Source organism: Ovis aries, chromosome 8, assembly GCF_016772045.2.
Source record: "Ovis aries strain OAR_USU_Benz2616 breed Rambouillet chromosome 8, ARS-UI_Ramb_v3.0, whole genome shotgun sequence".
In the NCBI taxonomy this organism is placed as follows: Eukaryota; Metazoa; Chordata; class Mammalia; order Artiodactyla; family Bovidae; genus Ovis; species Ovis aries.
Window position 1 is genome coordinate 71,927,274 of NC_056061.1, and position 21,001 is coordinate 71,948,274.

The 21,001-nt window shown below is 45.1% G+C and overlaps 1 protein-coding gene across 1 annotated transcript in view; it reads left to right on the forward strand.

The window, feature by feature from the left end:
- Nucleotides 1-11,539: 11,539 nt before the first annotated feature.
- The window catches only part of SAMD5 (sterile alpha motif domain containing 5), a 68,505-nt gene continuing 59,043 nt past the window's right edge, over nucleotides 11,540-21,001 (forward strand). Inside the window, exon 1 of the mRNA XM_027972533.3 lies at nucleotides 11,540-12,221. Coding sequence (XP_027828334.1) covers nucleotides 11,766-12,221 — 456 coding nt within the window. The 5' untranslated portion in view covers nucleotides 11,540-11,765. The remainder of the gene's footprint in view (nucleotides 12,222-21,001) is intronic.

Consider the following 21,001-nt stretch of genomic DNA (forward strand, 5'->3'; position numbering starts at 1 on the left):
CTTGATCCCTCTGGTCTCTATTCCATGAATTAGATAGAACAGTCCTGTTAAATTATGAATCAGCTGAAGTTCTTCTGGCCCAGAACCCTCCAGTGACTTTTCATCATATTAGTGTGCTGTGTGTCAAATCACTTCAGTTGTGTCTGATTCTTTGAGATGCTATGAACCATAGCCCACCAGTGTCCTCTGTCCATGGGATTCTCTGGGCAAGAATACTGGAGTGGGTCCCAATCCAGGAATCGAACCTGTATCCCTTATGTCTCCTGATCTGGCAGAAGACTTCTTTACCACTATCGCCACCCAGTTTAAAACAGGGCCAAATACCCCTTACAGCAATTTGGTCTTGCCTTGCCTCTCTGATTCCTCTTGCTTCCACTCTCCTGTGCTTTTCCTTTTCCCTCCACAGTTCATAAACCTTCTCATTTCTCCCCAAATGCACCACGTTTTATCCTGCCTCAGTACCTTTCCATTTGGTGTTCTGGCCACCCAGAACACTCCTTCCTCCACGTATTTCATGACATGCTCTCTTCCCTTTATTTTTCTTTATATTTTTATCTGCATCTGAAATGATATAGTGTTTTATTTGAACCTTTCAAGGACAGACACGTTGTCCCTCTTTGGGCATTGCTTTATCTCCACACTTACAAGAGTGTGAGAAACATGACAGGCACTCAATGAATATTAAATGATAAAAACTAATCAATGAAATAAGGTATTTAAAATTTTTTTTAGTTCTAGTTCCACCTACTTGTGTACTGGACATTGATTATACTCTTTGAAATGGAGCTTTTGTCACAGGTATGGTTCTAGTTGTCCGCAGCTCTGGACCTTTACATAATCTCTCTGATCTCTGCCAATGTCAATATCACCTCTTGAGAGTGGCGTGAGTGCCCCGTTGGTTCAGTTGTGTCTGACTCTTTGCGACCCCATGGACTATAGCCTGCTAAGCTGCTCTGTCCATGGCTTTCCCAGGCAAGAATACTGGAGTGGGTTGCCATTTCCTTCTCCAGGGGATCTTCCCAACCCAGGAATCCAACCTGTGTTTCTTGCATTGCAGATGGATTGTTTACCATTGAGCCACCAGGGGAAGCCCCCTTGAGAGTGATAAGGATTGTAATTACAACAGACCACCTTGTGTTCATCTAAGAGTTTCAAGTCACCCACAGAATAATGTGGAATTTGGATTGCCTGTATATTTGTTTACCTTTTATTATGAAAATCAGAAAATGTAAAATCATGAAGAAAATAATATAATGAACCCAATTTAATATCACACAGCTTCAACAATTAATTCACAGTTGAGCTTCTTTCATGTATTGAGTTTTTCAAAAAGTTTGTTGGGTTTGTAAGAAAAAAAATTTTTGGTCAGCTTGATATCTCACTTCTTACTTCTCCAGGTTAACTCTGAAACAAATCTAGGCATTATCTCATTTCACCTGCAAAATTTGCATCACTATCAGGTGGCTACATTAAAAAAAAGAAAACACACTTAACCATAATACTGGTATCACACCTTAAAATTATCAATTTCTTAATATCAACAACTATTTAGTCAATATTCACATTTTACTCATTTTCTTATAAAAATATTTTAAAATGTTTGAGTCAGGTTCCAGAAAAAGTCTGTATTTTTTAATTGTTTGATCTGCCTTTTGTTCCTCATCAAAGTCCCTGTCTCCTAATTCCCCTCGCCACCCACTCTCTATTTCGCCACTTTGGTGGAAGAAACAAGGTCTTTTTTCCCCTGCAGTCTCCTCTCATCCTGGATTTTGCTGACTGTACCTTCCACATGTTTATTCTCCCGTTTTTGCAAGGGTGGATATATAGTGTTTCCTATAAATTGCTAATTATTTGTAGAGCTTTGATCGGAATCAAGTCAACATAACTTTTAGCAAAACTTCTTCATAGGTAGTGTCTACTTCCAATCGAAGTAATAGTAATAGCTGGATGTTTCTCTTTTAGTGATGCTGTCAGCTGTTAACATACTACTTAGATTAGCTGTTATCGAACTTTTTGCCTTATGAGTACATTCAGTTCAGTTCAGTCACTCAGTCGTGTCCGACTCTTTGCGACCCCATGAATCGCAGCACGCCAGGCCTCCCTGACCATCACCATCTCCCGGAGTTCACTCAGACTCACGTCCATCGAGTCAATGATGCCATCCAGCCATCTCATCCTCTGTCATCCCCTTCTCCTCCTGCCCCCAATCCCTCCCAGCATCAGAGTCTTTTCCAATGAGTCAACTCTTCGCATGAGGTGGCCAAAGTACTGGAGTTTCAGCTTTAGCATCATTCCTTCCAAAGAAATCCCAGGGCTGATCTCCTTCAGAACGGACTGGTTGGATCTCCTTGCAGTCCAAGGGACTCTCAAGAGTCTTCTCCAACACCACAGTTCAAAAGCATCAATTCTTCGGCGCTCAGCCTTCTTCACAGTCCAACTCTCACATCCATATATGACCGTAGGAAAAACCATAGCCTTGACTAGACGGACCTTAGTCGGCAAAGTAATGTCTCTGCTTTTGAATATACTGTCTAGGTTGGTCATAACTTTTCTTCCAAGGAGTAAGCGTCTTTTAATTTCACGGCTGCAGTCACCATCTGCAGTGATTTTGGAGCCCCCAAAAATAAAGTCTGACACTGTTTCCACTGTTTCCTGATCTATTTCCCATGAAGTGATGGGACCAGATGCCATGATCTTCGTTTTCTGAATGTTGAGCTTTAAGCCAACTTTTTCACTCTCCACTTTCACTTTCATCCAGAGGCTTTTAGTTCCTCTTCACTTTCTGCCATAAGAGTGGTATCATCTACATATATGAGCTTATTGATATTTCTCCTGGAAGTCTTGATCCCAGCTTGTGTTTCTTCCAGTCCAGCATTTCTCATGATGTACTCTGCATAGAAGTTAAATAAGCAGGGTGACAATATACAGCCTTGACGTACTCCTTTTCCTATTTGGAACCAGTCTGTTGTTCCATGTCCAGTTCTAACTGTTTCTTCCTGACCTGCATACAGATTCCTCAAGAGGCAGGTCAGGTGGTCTGTATTCCCATCTCTTGAAGAACTTTCCAGTTTATTGTGATCCACACAGTCAAAGGCTTTGGCATAGTCAATAAAGCAGAAATAGATGTTTTTCTGGAACTCTCTTGCTTTTTCCATGATCCAGTGGAGTTGGCAATTTGATCTCTGGTTCCTCTGCCTTTTCTAAAACCAGCTTGAACATCAGGAAGTTCACGGTTCATGTATTGCTGAAGCCTGGCTTCGAGAATTTAGAGCATTACTTTACTAGCATGTGAGATGAGTGCAATTGTGCAGTAGTTTGAACATTCTTTGGCATTGCCTTTCTTTGGGCTTGGAATGAAAACGGACCTTTTCCAGTCCTGTGGCCACTGCTGAGTTTCCCAAATTTGCTGGCATATTGAGTGCAGCACTTTCATAGCATCATCTTTCAGGATTTGAAATAGCTCAACTGGAATTCCATCACCTCCACTAGCTTTGTTTGTAGTGATGCTTCCGAAGGCCCACTTGACTTCACATTCTAGGATGTCTGGCTCTAGATGAATGATCGCACCGCACCATCGTGATTATCTGGGTCATGAAGATCTTTTTTGTACAGTTCTGTGTATTCTTGCCACCTCTTCTTAATATCTTCTGCTTCTGTTAGGTCCATACCATTTCTGTTCTTTATCGAGCCCATCTTTGCGTGCAATGTTCCCTTGGTATCTCTGATTTTCTTGAAGAGATCTCTAGTCTTTCCCATTCTGTTCTTCTCCTCTATTTCTTTGCATTGACCGCTGAAGAAGGCTTTCTTATCTCTCCTTGCTATTCTTTGAAACTCTGCATTCAGATGCTTATATCTTTCCTTTTCTCCTTTGCTTTTTGTGTCTCTTCTTTTCACCGCTATTTGTAAGGCCTCCCCAGACAGCCATTTTGCTTTTTTGCATTTCTTTTCCATGGGGATGGTCTTGATCCCTGTCTCCTGTACAGTGTCATGAACCTCATTCCATAGTTCATCAGGCACTCTATCTATCAGATCTAGGCCCTTAAATCTATTTCTCACTTCCACTGTATAATCATAAGGGATTTGATTTAGGTCATACATGAATGGTCTAGCGGTTTTCCCTACTTTCTTCAATTTAATTCTGAATTTGGTAATAAGGAGTTCACGATCTGAGCCACAATCAGCTCCTGGTCTTGTCTTTGTTGACTGTATAGAGCTTCTCCATCTTTGGCTGCAAAGAATATAATCAATCTGATTTTGGTGTTGACCATCTGGTGATGTCCATGTGTACAGTCTTCTCTTGTGTTGTTGGAAGAAGGTGTTTGCTATGACCAGCTCATTTTCTTGGCAAAACTTGCCCTGCTTCATTCCGCATTCCAAGGCCAAATACATTACAGTCTTACAAATTATCGAGGATCATTCAGAGTTTTTGCTTTGTGGATTTTATCTACTGGTGTTTACTATTTTAGAAGGTAAAACAGAGAAAACTTTAAAATATTTCTTTGAGAATTAACTGGCAGTGCAATGGTTAGCACTCCACACTCTCACAGCCAAGGGCCCTTGTTTGATCCCTGGTCAGGGAACTAAAGCCCACAAACTTACAATAGTTATTTGTTTAAAATAACAATAATCAAACATTAAATGTTAACATAAATAGCTTTTATGTGGAAAACTCTATTTTCCAAAATAAAAAATTAGCAAGAAGAGCACTGTTTAACATATTTATTAATCTCTTTTATTAATCTCTTAAGCAAGACTGCTGGCTTCTTCCTTTTGTTTCTGTATTTAATCTGTTGCAATATGTTGCTTTACTTGAAGTACATTAAAAAAAAAATCCATCATCAGAAAGATGTGTTGTTAGAAGTGGAAGGATTGTTTTAACACCCTTTTCAGACAATTGTAGATATTTTTCTCGGTACTATAAGAAACCTTGATGAAAACCTTTAGTTTTCTAAAGGTTAGTTGCAATGTGAGATCTAAAACCACATCAATGAACTTTTCCTATTCCATTACAGATAAGTTTATCTTCCTTTTTTTAGTGGATCTCTTAGCAGGCATGAATTTGTGACAATATTTTGAAAATATACTGATATAGGTAGAACTTCCAAATGTGGACGTATTTCTTTATTCAATATCAAAGAATCACATTGATTAATAACCACTGGCTATTTTTAAAAAATCTGTGTTAGAAGCTTTCAAGCTCATGGTGAAAAACTAAGGTTTCCATAGGGGCCCCAATTACACGCAGGTTTCCTTTAAGTCAAAGGTTCAAGAGTGTTCAATAATTTTAGAGTATATATCCCGACAGCAAACTTAAACCAAGTAAGAAGAAAGAGGTGAAAACAAATATATAAAATTAGTCTGTCTCAAAAAAGAACATCTACAACCTCTCAGTCAATAGGGAGCCTAACAGACCTCAGGAAATAGCCTCACCATATCATTTGTCCTAAGACCGGATTGGAAATCAACTGTTAGGTAGGAACAACTAATATTTGTTCAGTTTTTGACACCTGTTCATAAACTGAGTGATTTCACAGTTGTGATTAGGTAAATAACTTGCACTTGTCAGAGATAGCTTTCATCAATATCATTTCACTTGTATTGAGATTTTTTTGATTATATCAGTATAACCTAATTTTCAGGTGGTAAGTTAACTTTGCTGATTTAAATGAGAAAAAAAAAAAAAAAAGCTACTCCTAAGAGCTGCCTATCATTTAACAAAATAGCTTCACCTATCATCTCTACCTTGCTGCTGCTACTGCTGCTAAGTCGCTTCAGTCGTGTCTGACCCTGTGCGACCCCATAGACAGCAGCCCATCAGGCTCCCCCGTCCCTGGGATTCTCCAGGCAAGAACACTGGAGTGGGTTGCTATTTCCTTCTCCAATGCATGTAAGTGAAAAGTGAAAGTGAAGTCACTCAGTTGTGTCCAACTCTTAGTGACACCATGGACTGCAGCCTACCAGGCTCCTCCATCCATGGGATTTTCCAGGCAAGAGTACTGGAGTGGGGTGAAATTGCCTTCTCCACCTTAGGAAACACCAAACTAATTCTTTCCTCTGCTTCCTGAGAGCATTTGAAAATATAGAAATTGGGGGGGCTTACCAGAGTGGTAAAGAATTAGCCTTCAATGCAGAAGACGTGAGTTTGATCCTTGCATCAGGAAGATCCCTTGGAGGAGAGCATGGCAATCCACTCCAGTATTGTTGCCTGGAGAATCCCATGGACAGAGGAGCCTGGTAGGCTACAGCCCATGGGGTTACAGAGAGTCAGACATAACTGAGCAACTGAACAGCAGGAGAGTGGACCAGAGATAAGAGTATAAGATTGTTAAAAAATAGATCTCATTTTATTTTCTATCTCTATTAATCTCTTGCTTGACTCTTTCTGTTAGTGATCTCCAGGTCTCTGAGTTTTTGAACTTTTTTCCCTTTTTTTACCCTTTGTTCCTTCCTTAAAGAAAGAAAGCCCTGTTATAATAGTAATGAATTATCTAATGGAATCCTGCTGCTGCTCCCTACTGCTCCATGTCTCTCCTTCTTTCATATATGTGTTGTCACACACAAGTATAATGTATACGGCTCAGACATATTAACAGACATCCCCGCCCACCATGCCCCCAATTAAGTTGCCAGCCCAATGCCTGACTCCCAGCCACTGGAGAACAGATTGCCTGTTACATCACTCAAGTCCATTATTCTTTTTTCTCCCTATGGCATATGCTCCTCCTAGATGCTTTTCAGCTCATAGTTTAAACAGAGGCAAGACATATTCTGCATTTTAAGATTAATATTATATATCCTTGACTTTTACAAGCCTAGACATCCTGGGGACTGACATTTAATAGATGTTAATGGAATTTAATTTTTACACACCCTATGCGTGAACATTTATCTTCAAAAACAAATGGTATGAAACCTCATGAAACGTTATGTGGCACCAAGAAAATTTCACAACAAATTATTTTTCATTCTATATCCTTAAATCAAGTTATAGAGTCTGAGCAAAGTAGAAAGGCTGTCTTCTGAGATTTAGAATTTAAAACTTGAATATAATTATCATTAATTTATTACACTGAGTATCAATAGGCATTTTGCCAGTTATTACCAGTAGAAAATAGTTCAAACGAATGCCTAAAAAGAAACATTTAGAAACTTTGTCTAAGATAGGTTAAAAAAGAAAACCTATTTTTTCATTGATTTTCATCAGGCGAGGGGTCCTCTCTATAAAAAAATATCTGGCCCCAAACATTAAATAATAATCAGCATCATAAATGTTTTCGACATTTTTTTAAAGGAAAGAAATTCTAATAAAGCAATACCACTTGAGAATACTTGTAAAATTATAGGTACTTGACAATGTGTGTTGAGTAAATTAATTTGGTGTTCTAAGACTGTGCCTAGGAGCATAATAGCCACTTGTATTTTTTAAAGTACATTTTTGTCTGGATGTAGAATAGTTTAATTACAAATTTTGGCTAATGTAATGATTCATGGAATTTGAATAATTAATTAAAGATAGAACAAAATATCACCTTCGTAATCTTAATTCATGAACCCACATACAAAAAACAAAAAACTATGGGTTTATTCTCTACATATTTAGAATGCTGAAATCTCTCCAGTTCCAATTAATGAAAAAAAAAAAAAAACCTCTTCTCTTTTTGCTTCAGTGCCTGGCACTGAAGTGCCTACTTAATAAACACTTGATGAGTAAATGAATGATTTTGACAGTAGCCAGGCGCTTACAGCAAAATGAGGTAATGCAGGGCATTGTGAAGAACACGTGAGGAAACAGATCTGGGTTCCTGCCCTACATCTGTCACCAACCAGTGGTGTGACCTTAGGGAAGTGACTTGACTTTCATAGCCTCAACTTCCTTCGTGTAAACATGGATGCTTGAGATGACCTTGAAAGGCCTTCTAGCTCCAAAAAGCTACAGTTCTAAATCTTTAAAACTGCCTGTTTTACTTTGGATTTTAGCCTTGTGTCTCTCCCTCCTGTTAAACCTACAAAACTTTTGTATTTGAGATTACACGTAGTTGCCTCTGGAACTAAATCTATTTAGAGAGGTTCAATATGCTAAGGCAAGCAGAAGAAAGAGCTTTGAGGGCTCACATGTAAACGGCTTGAGCAAGTGCAGGAAAGGAGAGAGGTTAGTAGAAGTATCTGGAAAGTGTTTCTGTTGTTCGGACTAGTGAAGACTCCACATAGCAGGCTTTCTCTAGAGGTAATAGTAAGTTTTATTTATGACTGATTAGCAAGTGATTAATTTAGAAAAGGCTTCCCTTCCAAAGAGTGTACCAGGATGCTTTATTTCCTAATTGGATACTGACTTGCACATAAATAAAGGGAGAATCACTGCCGCCGGCCGGGGAGACACTTTGACATGGCAGGTTTGTTCTTGTCTCTGCCCTGATTTACTGTATGACCTTGGGCAAGTCATTTATCTTTCCCCAAACCGGTTTCCCTAATTATAAAATGGAAATAAAAACACTCGCTGCCCGTCTCTAAGGATTAATGAGCAAGGTGAGCATCTCTCAGCTCACAGAGGGGAAAAGGCTGTAGATAAGCAAGCAAAGAAGCCCTTGGTAACACTGTTGGATTTTTCATACAACTGGGGAAAGGAAAAAAAAAAAAGCAATACAACCTGGACCTTTCACTTTCCCACTCTAAAAACAAAATGCATTCCCCTAATACAACCAGTCAGATGTTTTCTGCATGTTCTCCTGAAGCTTCCTGGCTGAACACAAGCGATGAATCAATGCCTCCGGAGTTCTAACCCTCACTCTCCTGTGAACAGTGGTGACATCTTGGGTGGGAGGAACAGGGGTTCGTTTAGGTGCCTCCCTTTCTTCTGTAGGATGTTGTTGTTTAGTCACTAAGTCATGTTTTGCTCTTTTGTGACCCGGGTGTACTAGGGCCTGCTAGGCTCCTCTGCCCACAGGATTTCTCCCACAAGAATACTGGAGTGGGTTGCCATTTCCTTCTCCAGAGGCTCTTCCCATCTCAGGGATCGAACCACTGTCTCCTGGAAGATTCTTTACCACCGAGCAACCAGGGAAGCCCATACTGTATAATAATATGATTCTTGCCATATATACAGAGAAATGTGTAGGTTCCTGGCATATAGGAAGTTCCAAATAAATATCTGCTCTATCTTCTTTTCTCAGCAGCATTATTCACAGTGCTGGAATATTTGCCTCCTACAAGTCAAAGGTCCTTATGAAACAGTGTCTGGGTACGAGGGTGAATCTGATGCAAAAAATAAACATTCGTATTTTAAAAGGGGGCCAGGAACTAGTATAAAACCTTGAAGATACTTCTTTCACTGAACTAAATCAAGTTTGTGGCAACTTGAACACCTTTTGGCAGCCCACTCCAGTACTCTTGCCTGGAAAATCCCACGGATGGAGGAGCCTGGTGGGCTGCAGTCCATGGGGTCGCTGAGGGTTGGACACGACTGAGCGACTTGACTTTCACTTTTCACTTTCATGCATTGGAGAAGGAAATGGCAACCCACTCCAGTGTTCTTGCCTGGAGAATCCCAGGGACGGGGGAGCCTGGTGGGCTGCCGTCTATGGGGTAGCACGGAGTCAGACACGACTGAAGCGACTTAGCAGCAGCAGCAGAACACCTTAAAATTCAGTCACGCAATCGCTAGGGGGCACTGTGAGTCCGCCTTGGCGCGAGAAAGGAGGTGAGCCGCGAGGGGCGGAAAGGGCTTAGTGCTTCCAGCGCCGAAGCGCGCAGAAGACGAGCATCCTAACAGAACCGACGACTCCAGCTCGAGCTCCGGAAGGGGTGACCCGGGTGACTCAGAGGGGATGGGGAAAGGCTACTTGCAGCCCCACGGCTCTCCGCGCTCGATTTCCCACCTCCCACCAGGTTCTTTCCAGGCAGATCCTTCCTGGCAACTGTTCTTAATCTGCTAGTCCCGAGGCTTGGGAACCCGGGTCATCCTCTTCCCTCCGCCCCCAACTATAGGGAATATTTTGGGTGCAATTAGGTGCGTTAGTTTCCCGCCTCAAAGGGCAAAAACTATTTGATTCTTTAAGGGGTCTATAGCCCCAAAGGGGTTAAACTCTTATGATTTAGGTAAAGCGGACCCTCTCCCCGCTCTAAAGACCAAATGTGCAGGTCTGGAAACGACACTGAAATTATCGTGGTCCACCTCCAGGGTCGGGGCTAGTGGCTGGCACGCCGCCACGGAGACTCCAGGAGAAATGTCCAGTTCAGGTCCTGAAATGGCTCAGGTGCGAAGCTGAATCGCCTTTCCCCGAAAAGAGAGGAGACAGTGACCCTGCCCACCGAGTACCTAAAACCCAAATTTCCCGAGCCCAAGAAGAGGTCAAGACACTCAAGAAAACTCGAGGTACTCGGGCTGTTCAACCTGCTCCTCGGGTCCCCGACCCCAGGGGCCTGTTCAGGTGTTGAGCACGAAAGAGACAACTCGGTAGCTTTCGTTCTTCCCAAGAGCGTCTCCTCTAACGCGAGCTGGGTGGTGGTGTATCGATGTCCACGCGATCCCGGGGCGGGAGGCGTGCGCTCTGCTCCTCAGGCTCCGGTACTGAACACCTAGAAGTGCCGTCCCTGGAGGACAGAGCCACTCGGGGAGGTCGGGCAGGATGCTGGGTGGTGGCGGTGGGACCGGAAGGAAAGCGTAGTGGACACGAGGGTGAGAGGACCCGGTGGGGGACCGCAAGGGATGCGCCAGCGGAGGGAAAGCACAACCCAAACCAAACTTTCCCGGACCCCGGGGTCTAGGAAGCGCGAGCCAGGCAGAAGCACCAGCCTCTCCCACCGCCCGGTGAGCCCAGCTGTAGCGAGGAGGGGCCGAGCGCAGCGCCGGCTGGAAACGGGCGGTCCCCGCGTCGCGCCCACTCGCCGAGCCAAAGCGCCGCTGCTCCCGGCGCTGAGCGGCGGTCCACCTGAGAAGCCGGACCGCCGGGCTCCGGCCTGCGCGCGGGCTCGGACGAAAGGGGGAATCCAACACGGATCGGGAAACGAGAGGGGAAACTTGACCTCACAGCCTCGCCCAGCCGGGGTAAGTGCCCTTGGGCGGCCCGCGAGCGCGCAAGCTGGAGTCAGAGAGGCTCGGGAAGAAGTGAGCGCAGAGATTTCCACGGGCTAGAGAAAACGGATTTAAAAAGACACGTAAAAAGCCATCCAAGGCTGCCGCTGGAGCCTGGCAGTTTGGAAGACCACCCCCTTCCCGCTAGGAGGACAACCGTGACTCGCACTCGCGGAGACCAGGCGCTCTTGGGCGGCCGCAGGTCTGCGCGGAGGGGGGTGCCTCTCCAACGCGAGGCGCGCATTCAGACGCCCACGGCGGCAGCCAGGGACTGAGATGCGGCGCGCAGCCGGGGGACTGTCCCGGCTGAGGAAGGTCCGGGGCGGAGCCGGGCACCGCTGACCTCGCGCGGGTCCGAGGGGTGTGCCCGGGCCCCGCCCGCCTCCGCCCCCTCGCGCGCCCGCCGTGCGCTCCTCCCCGCGGCGGCGGCGGCGGCGAATCCAGGGGCTGCGCGGAGCAGCTCGCCTAGCCGCCAGTGCCTGCAAGCTCCGGGTTGCTCGGGGAATTCACTTGGCTGCTTTGCCGCTACTCCCTCCTCAGGCTTCTGATGGCTTTCTGTCTCCGGCGCTGTCCTCTTTAAAAGGAAAACTTTACCGAGATTTCATTTTCCCCTTTGGAGGAAGAGGATTAAAAGTTCTCAGAACTGGTGCCGCTCGGGCGCCGGGACGCTGTTTGCCGGCGGGGTTCCGGGGCCACCATGTGCACCAACATAGTTTACGAGTGGCTGAAAGCGCTGCAGCTCCCGCAGTACGCCGAGTCCTTCGTGGATAACGGCTACGATGACCTGGAGGTGTGCAAGCAGATCGGGGACCCGGACCTGGACGCCATCGGGGTGCGGGCGCCCGCGCACCGCCGCCGCATCCTGGAGGCCGTGCGCCGGCTGCGCGAGCAGGACGCCGCCGCCGCCGGCCTCTATTTCACGCTGGAGCCGCAGCCGCCGCCCGGGCCGTCCCCGCTCGCCGTCCCCACCCGCCGCCTGGGGGAGTCGTGCGGCGGCCCGAGCCAGGGCCCCCGCGGGGACCCCCGCGGCCAGACGACCGCCCCTCGCGGCAGGGAGCTGGTGAGCTACCCGAAACTGAAGCTGAAGATCATGATCCGGGATAAGCTCGTCCGCGACGGCATCCACCTGAGCAAGCCCCCGTACTCCCGCAAGGTAAGGAGGCGCCGCCCGGACGGCGCGGGGCGCGCGGCTTAGGGACCCGCCCAGCCCGTCGGCTCCAGCGTGGGGCAGCCCATTCCGGGAGACGACGCGAGACGGGGATGCTTCGGGTGTTTGGGACCCTTTTCTGTGTTCTTCCTGTCTTCGCTCTTTTATTCCCTCCTCCCTGGTGTTAAGACAGGACCTCTCACCCAGGTGTTAATAATTCTCCACTAGGACCAAGTCCCCCGCGTAGTCTCAGTCAGCAACTGGACGCTCGGTGCTCCCCCACGGGGGCCCCGGGCAGTTCCTGATAGCCTCCATGTAGTTTTGGGTCTAGGGGTACCAGAAGAATGGTTAAACCCCACATGGTTCTCGACCTTTCTTTCTTCCCCTTCTTTTCCTTGCCTTTTCGAGAAGCTGCTAAGGGAAACTGGCCAACTCTTTTCATCCAAGAGTGAGAATTGATGCCCTGTTGCTCTCAATTCCATTCCGTCGAATCCCAGCACTGCTGCACATTTGGAACGCGAATGACTGACCTGAACAGTGTAGGGGAAAAGTTAACAGAAAGCCAAGTCGGTCCACTTGGGATAAGTTCCTTCGACTTAGGTAGAGGGAGGTAGTGGGTGCTCAGGACGCTGGAGGTCCTGGGGCCACAGAAGGTGCGCTGCTCGGTTATGTGCTGGGTCGTCAGTTTGGTTGATTATTAATTCAGATGAGATGAAGCAGGTGCAACGGACTTCTCAGTGGGTTCGAATGTGGGAAAGGAGGGCACAACCCAAGGAAGTGAGGTTTTCCGTCACCAGTGAGGAATTCCCTAGGGAAGGAGCCTGGAAAGAAGCAGGGAAGTTGTGGCAGCCGCTGTGTGAGGAAGGCTGAACTGTGGATTGGGGCGTTTAATGATTAACCGCAGAAAGTCTTATTTCTTTCGAGAGCTCAGCCTCCAGCTGAGACTCTTGAGCTTAGGCTTCTGTAGCCATTCGGGTAGAGGGGTCCTAACTTGAAAGGAGGCAGTAGACAGTACAGGGAATCCTCAAGCCTGCCTGGGGTTACTGCAGGCAAAGGAGCGCCTCAGCGGGAAAGTCAGGACCGAGAGAGGCCCAGGGGGAAATGACGGTGGGGCTGCTCTTGTTTGTTTTTGGTGCTGCTGCTCTTGCTGGCGAGGAGTGAACACCGCGTGCGAACAGGGCCAGGCGGATAATTCACACGTCTGAAGACCATAATGTCTGGATTCAAGGAAGTTCCAAAGAAAACTGTAAAATGTAGACAACAGTATGTAGGGTAGAGGGGAATAGAAGGTTTAATATTATCCGTATGTTGTCTTGTAAGACAGATAGGCAGTTCAGATAATCTGCTTAAGAGTGCACTTTTGTTTTATAAGAAGTCTGTAAAGAGGATAAAGAGGGCAAGTCTGGAGGACAGTTTACCTCAAATTAAACATGTATTCCTGTTACCCACTCTGTGTTTCTGATGTGTGCCCCAAATAGTACAATGAAGAGGAGAATGTAGTTTTCTCAGGCATATAGAGTTAGAGATCCACACACATATATATATGTGTATATATAGGGACATGTGTATATATAGGGACTTTGACTCTCAGTCAGAGTCATTCTTGGAGACAGGAGGTCAGAGGAGTTCAGGCCACTCAGACTTCTGTGATAACAGCCCAGGAAGTGAGGTGGGCTTGGGCTGAGAGAGTGGGAGCACCTGGGTGCATGGTGAGCAAGCAGGTCAAGTCCTGGCCGGAAAGGGATGCCAAGAACAAGTTCATATCACTTGGTATTGCTTATGCTTCAGGAGGAGAGCTGGGTGCTGGGCCGGGAGGACAGAGGAGAGGATGGGCTGTAGGCGAGGTTGATGTGCAGGAAGTAACACATTTTGATTCTGATGCTTAAAAAGACAGACTAGATATCAGACTTAGAATCTAAAAACAATCAGTGGAGGAGGATTCTAAGCCCATGAGTGTCCGGCCATCAGCTTTGGACTGTGCATTCCTGCCTAAATCAGTGTATGATATGGTCTATATTTGAGTAAGCGCAATTTATTGAAGAAAATTTCAGCTTACATTGTAGTATGATTTACTTTCCATGTAAATAGTAATTTTGGTCAACTTCTATATATAAATCCCATAACAATAACGTTTGATAATAAAAATGTACCCTCTTTCACTTTCTATGCATATGTAATTCTCTTTCTCAAACTGAAGAATAAAATGGGGCCAGAGTATTTTTGTACCTCTTCCACTGATGCTCCCTACTGGGCACCAGAAAAATGTGACTGACAAATTTAATTGTAAAAAAATTCTGTTACTTTATATATTTTTTGAAAGAAAAACACACTAAATTATAAATAATTATACTTAGAAATCAGAATATAATTAGTGACTCAGCATGCACATGTATAGTGCCAGATTATGTTGGTCATTCTGAATTTGTTGCTTATGTGTCCATTATCTCTATCAGTTTTGGATTTCAGTTTATTTAAGATGTTTTTGGATGCAGCTTGTTTCTTTACAGACCGGTTTAGGACTCCTCTTTAAAATGTGATCCAATTTTTAATTTCTTGCAATTCCTTGGCTCTGTTATGATCAGAAAATACAATGTTTATTATGTGCATTTGGAATTCTGCTTATTAGAGAGGTCTCGCCTCTCCTTTATAGTCTCTGCATGGCTGATCCTTGTAAATTTTTTGTACTGTGGTGAGACTATTAGATGGTTTGAAAGCAGATTTTACCAAGGATGATCAAGGCAGGAAGAGTGCGCCCTTACAGAAGAAAGTAAGTTGCAGAATTTCCCCGAAAATTACTTGAAAGAACTGTAGGATTGTGATATTTGCCTCAATAACAGTTAATATTGCCAGGAACTCTGCCACAGTGCTGTGTTCATTACATCTTATCAACAGTTGTTAATTTCCTCTTTTAGGTCAGTTAAAGTGTAAGAAAAATAAGTTTCTCTTTGTTTTCCAAAGGCAGTATAGCTTTGGAAAGAGCACTGCTTAAAATCTAAAAATGTTGAATGGCTCCCTCCTTTGCCCTGTTCTTAGCTTCTCTGACTGTGGTGATTTTTCTACCTTCATGAAATGAGGACATGTTTTCACAAAGTAAGGATTAGGTATTAGCTTTGTATAAGAAAGAAAGGAAGTGAAGTTGCTCAGTCATGTCCCACTCTTTGTGACCGCATGGACTGTAGCCTACCAGGGTCCTCTGACCATGGGATTCTCCAGGCAAGAATACTGGAGTGGGTTGCCATTTCCTTCTTCAGGGGATCTTCCCAACCCAGGGACTGAACCCAGGTCTCCCTCATTGCTGGCAGATACTTACCATCTGAGCCATCAGGGAAGCCCCTTCTCAATACTTTAACAAGCTTCTCTCTGTGGAGGCTCTGCCAGGCTCCAGGTTACTGAGATAGGCAGAATGCACCAGCCCTGCCCTCAAGGAACTTGTGATCTGGTAAGGAAGACAGAATAGAATGAACAACGAGAAAGTATGCTGATTGCTTTCATGGGAGGCACATGAGCCATGGACAGGTGCCTCCAATCTAGTCTGGGGAGGCGGGATCATGACAGGCTTTCTAGAACCCGTCTTTAGCCTGGGAACTGAAGGATGCAGGGGTTAGCCTGAAGGAGAGGAGGGACCTAAAGGGAACAAGTGTTCTAGGCAGAGAGAATAGTGTGTGCAGGGGCCAGAAAGGGAGGGATGGCACCAGCCAGCAGGGCAGAGGGGATGTAGAGGGATTCGGTCTGGCTGGAGTGCTTGGAGGAAGTGGCAGGAGGTGGAGACAGGCCGGGGCTGGTCCTGAATGCACTTGGACTGTACCCTGAGAGGGGAGCTATTGATGGATCCTGACCAGAGATGGAGTAAATGATTAGGATGAGGTTGCAGTGTCAGGAGCCACGTGCTGCAGCCTGGACTGCTTGGCGACACCGGGAGGTGCCATGGAAGTAAGTGAGCCAGGATTGGATGACTGTTTGAATGACAAGGGTGAGAGAGGAGGGAGGTTGAGATGACAAGCAGAGAGTTCCAGTCTAGGGTTGTGATGCCCTCTCTTGAGTAGGGAACCTAGGAGAAAAGCAAGTTTAGAAACAAAGATGTTGCCTTTGGGTTTAAACACACTGAGTGTCCAATGCTGGAGGCATATTTGTACATATTTATCTAGTTCAGTTCAGTTCAGTCACTCAGTTGTGTCCGACTCTTTGCGACCCCATGAATCGCACCACGCCAGGCCTCCCTGTCCATCACCAACTCCCGGAGTTCACTCAGACCCACGTCCATCGAGTCAGTGATGCCATCCAGCCATCTCATCCTCTGTTGTCCCCTTCTCCTCCTGTCCCCAATCCCTCCCAGCATCAGAGTCTTTTCCAGTGAGTCAACTCTTCGTATGAGGTGGCCAAAGTACTGGAGTTTCAGCTTTAGCATCATTGCTTCCAAAGAACACCCAGGGCTGATCTCCTTTAGAATGGACCGGTTGGATCTCCTTGCAGTCCAAGGGACTCTCAAGAGTCTTCTCCAACACCACAGTTCAAAAGCATCAATTTATGTAGTTAACAGTTAGAAATATGGCGATGGAGCAGAGAAAAGATGCTGTTGCAAAAGATACAGATTTGGGAGTTGTCCCCATGTTGGACCCACAAATATGACTGAGCTGTAGAGGGAGAAGAGAGAAGGGACCCAGACAGAACCCTGGGGAAGACCAAGATTTGGGAGACGGGCAGAGGATGAAGAACCTTGGAGGGAGGTGAAAGGGTGAGTCATTGGAAGCAGTGTTGCTTCAAGGAGGAGGGACTGGTCAGGAGGTCAAAGTGTGACCAAGCAGGATAAGAACTAAGTGTATCCATGGGAAGGAGCAGCCATGCCAGCGGGGACCTTTGAAACAGCAGGTTAAAGTGATGGGCCGAGAGGAAGTAAAAACAGGGAGCACAAACTTTTTCTTTTTAAAGACTTAATTTTTTAAAAGAGCAGTTTTATTTTTTTTAAGATTTTAAAATAAGATTCTTTTATGTGGACCATTTTTAAAGTCTTTGTTGAACTGGTTGCAATATTGATTCTGTTTTATGCTTTGGTTTTTTGGCCATGAGGCATATGGGATCTTAACTCTCTGATCAGGGATAAAACTCATATGCCCTGAATTAGAAGGCGAAGTCTTAACCACTGGACCATCCTGGAAGTCTCTAAAAGCGCAGTTATAAGTTCATAGCAAAACTGAGAGAATGGTACAGAGATTTCCTATATAACCCTGCCCCTACACAAGCATGGTTGCCTCTCTTATCTGCATCCCCCACCAGAAGTGGTACATTTGTTATGGTTGATAAACTTAGATCAGTACATTGTAATCATCTAAAGTTCAGATTTTACATTAGGGCTCACTGTTGATGGTATACATTCTGTGACTTTGGACAAATGTATACTGAATGACATATAGCCATTGTTATGGTATCAAGCAGAGTATATTCACTGCCCTAAAAATCCTTTGTGTTCTGCCCATTCATCCCTCTCTTTCCCAAGCCCTGGGAACAAATGATTTTTTTTTTTTTTTCGCTATCTCCATCATTTTGCCTTTTCCAGAACATCACATAGTTAAGAGTTCTGTAGCCATTTCAGATTGGTTTCTTTCTCTTATTAGCGATAGGCATTTATGATTCCTCTGGGTCTTTTCATGGCTTGATAGCTCATTTCTTTTTAGTGCTGAGTCATATTCCATTGTCTGGATGTACTGCAGACAACTTTTTAACGAAGTCAGACTGAGAAGATAGAACTGAAGCTACATCTGGAAGAAGGGGGAATTTGGGTCAAGCGAGGAGTTTTGTGAATTTGTATTTTCTTGAGAATGAGAGAAGCTATAGTATGTCTAAGTGTTGGTGGGAGAACCTCAGGGAGAGGGAGCCTGTGAAGATAATGGGAGAAAGGAGATGACCCAAGAGATCAAGGAAGTGGAGGGAATTGTGTCCAGAGAACTGGAAGGAAAGGGGGTGGAGGTACTTTCTCTGTGACAGAGGGGTAGAGAGGAAGGATGGATGAACAGACTGGGAACTTTGTTGGGGTGACATTGAAGAGTCTTCCTTTCTCTCTGCCCACATGATTCCAGTGAGGGGATAGATGGAGAGATTAGAGATTTTTGGCAAACATTGTGTTAATAGATTAATAGTAGGTATTTTGAATCTGGTGTTTATGCTGCTGCTTCTGTTGTGTCCAACTCTTTGTGACCCCATGGACTATATATAGCCTGCCAGCCTCCTCTGAAAACTGGAGTGGGTTGCCATGCCCTCCTCTAGGGGATCTTCCTGACCCAGGGATCGAACCTGGGTCTCCTGCATTGCAGGCAGATTCTTTACTACTGAGGCACGAGGGAAGCACCTTTGCCTAAATAGAAATATTATAGAACAATGCTAAAAGGATTTATAGAAGTAAACATGAATAGAAACCACACTCACTATTCATATATTTGTGCTGCAGGTTATAAGCTATGTATGATGTTGTGTTATGTAAGTTTGGCCATGTTTGTGCATGGGGGTTATGGTAGATGTGGATGGTTCAGTTCAGTTCAATTGCTCAGTCATGTCTGACTTTTTGCCACCCCATGGACTGCAACATGGCAGGCTTCTCTTTCAATCAACAACTCCTGGAGCTTGCTCAAACTCATGTCCATCAAATTGGTGATGCCATCCAACCATCTCATCCTCTGTCGTCCCCTTCTTCTCCTGCCTTCAATCTTACCCAGCATCAGAGTCTTTTCCAATGAGTCAGTTCTTCACACTACATGGCCAAAGTATTGGAGCTTCAGCTTCAGCATCAGTACTTCCAATGAATATTCAGGACTGATTTCCTTTAGGATGGACTGGTTGGATCTCCAAGAGACTCTCAAGAGTCTTCTCCAACAACACAGCTCAAAAGCATCAATTCTTCAGCGCTCAGTTTAACTCTCACATCCATACATGACTACTCAAGAAACCACAGCTTTGACTAGATGGACTTCTGTCGACAACGTAATGTCTCTGCTTTTTAATATGCTATCTAGGTTGGTCATAGCTTTTCCTTCAAGGAGCAAGCGTCTTTTAATTTCATGGCTGCAGTCACCATCTGAAGTGATTTTGGAGCCCAAGAAAATAGTCTCTCACTGTTTCCATTGTCTCCCCATCTACTTGCCATGAAGATGTGGATGGTAGGGAACTGTAAAAGTATCCTGTTCTCTAGCAGACTTGGGAAAGCGGAAGGGAGCTCTAGGGTAGTTCGTGGATGGAGCAGGTATATAGGTTTCACTGGAAAATACCTCCTAGGCACACGCTACCAACTAGAGCTGTTTCAGTTAGTATAACCTTACTTAATAATACTATAGGAGTGTTAAACTTCATTCACGCCTCAGAGTTTCATGGTAATAGGGTTATTCATAGATGTCTGGGAGAGATGGCTTGGGATGAAGGTGTTTGGAGGTAGCTTGAGGGCTCCTGTGTCTGGCACCAGGGTAAAGGATATAGAAGAAATATTTAGTAAGAGAGAGATTGGCACAGATAGGCTTGTGTCCTTTGGAGTTGTGCCTTGGGTCCTGGCAGAAGCTGAAATGACAATAAATATCCCTTCTCCCAAGAATTTCTGCCTTTATGAAGTTACTTTGGACAGACTGGAGGTTAGCAAATTTCAATTTTTTCAAATCAAATCAATATCATCAAGTATCCTCAATCTGGGCAAGAAATCATCTTTCTAGGTTTTTTTGTTTGGTTGGTTGTATTCCCTGAAAAGAATACTCTGGATAAAAGAGAGAGAGAGGAGATGAGCTTGGGTGCTGGCAGGGCTGCCCGTTTCATCATGCTCCTCATAGTTTAGTTTCTATGGACTTTCATCATCCACGGACCCTCGGCCATCCATGCATCCATCAATCCATCCGCCCACCCTATTTGATAAACATTAAGCAAATGCCATGTGCCAAGCCCTTGGCTTTATAATAAAGAACTAGACAGATATCCTCCTGCTTACTCTTTAATGGACCTTGATGTTGAGGGTCCAGCCCATTGCCTGACATGAAATGGATGCACCATGTAAAAGTTGAATATTACTTCCAAAAGTTAGCGAGGGTTGGAGAATTTTATGCTTGTGTTTATTTCAAATGTTAAAAAAAGATCAACTGTGGTTGAGACTCCGGTCAGGTGATGAAGTTTAAAATCAAAATGTGTTTCTTCGTTAAGTAGTATCAAAGAAGAACTAGGACTTAAGGTGCTATTCTTGCAGGTCATTTGAAAAGAAGATACTGGCAGCAAGGCCAGGACCAGGGTAAGGTAGGGGGTGCCAAGGTACAAAATTGAAGAAAGGGATCACCCTCAGGGTTGTGCCACCCTGGGCAGTCTGCCATTAACAAAATCAATCCCTTACCAGGAAATAGCGGATATTTGTGGGCATTGCAGGGAGCCTTCAAGTCGAACTCTGGGCAGTCACCTACCCTTCAGATACTCAGAACCTGCCTTCAACAGCAGGGTGCTGAGAGCCTAGTTAGAGAGCTGAGCTCCCAAACTAAGAGGACATGGTTTCTATGGTGATGGCAGCCCACTTAGGTCATCCAGGTGAGAGAGGCTTGTGGGTTCCTGTTACTCCTCTGTTGACATGATGGTCTAGTGGTTAAGAGCACAGGCTCAGAACCAGACTGCAGAGTTCATGTCCCAGCTCTGCCCCATGGAAGGTCATCTTTGGCTCCTCTCTCTGCTGTGTGCTTAGTCACCCAGTCCTGTCTGACTCTTTGTGACCCCATGGACTGACCTGCCAGGTTCCTCTGTCCATGGGATTCTCCAGGCAAGAATACTGGAGTAGGTTTCCA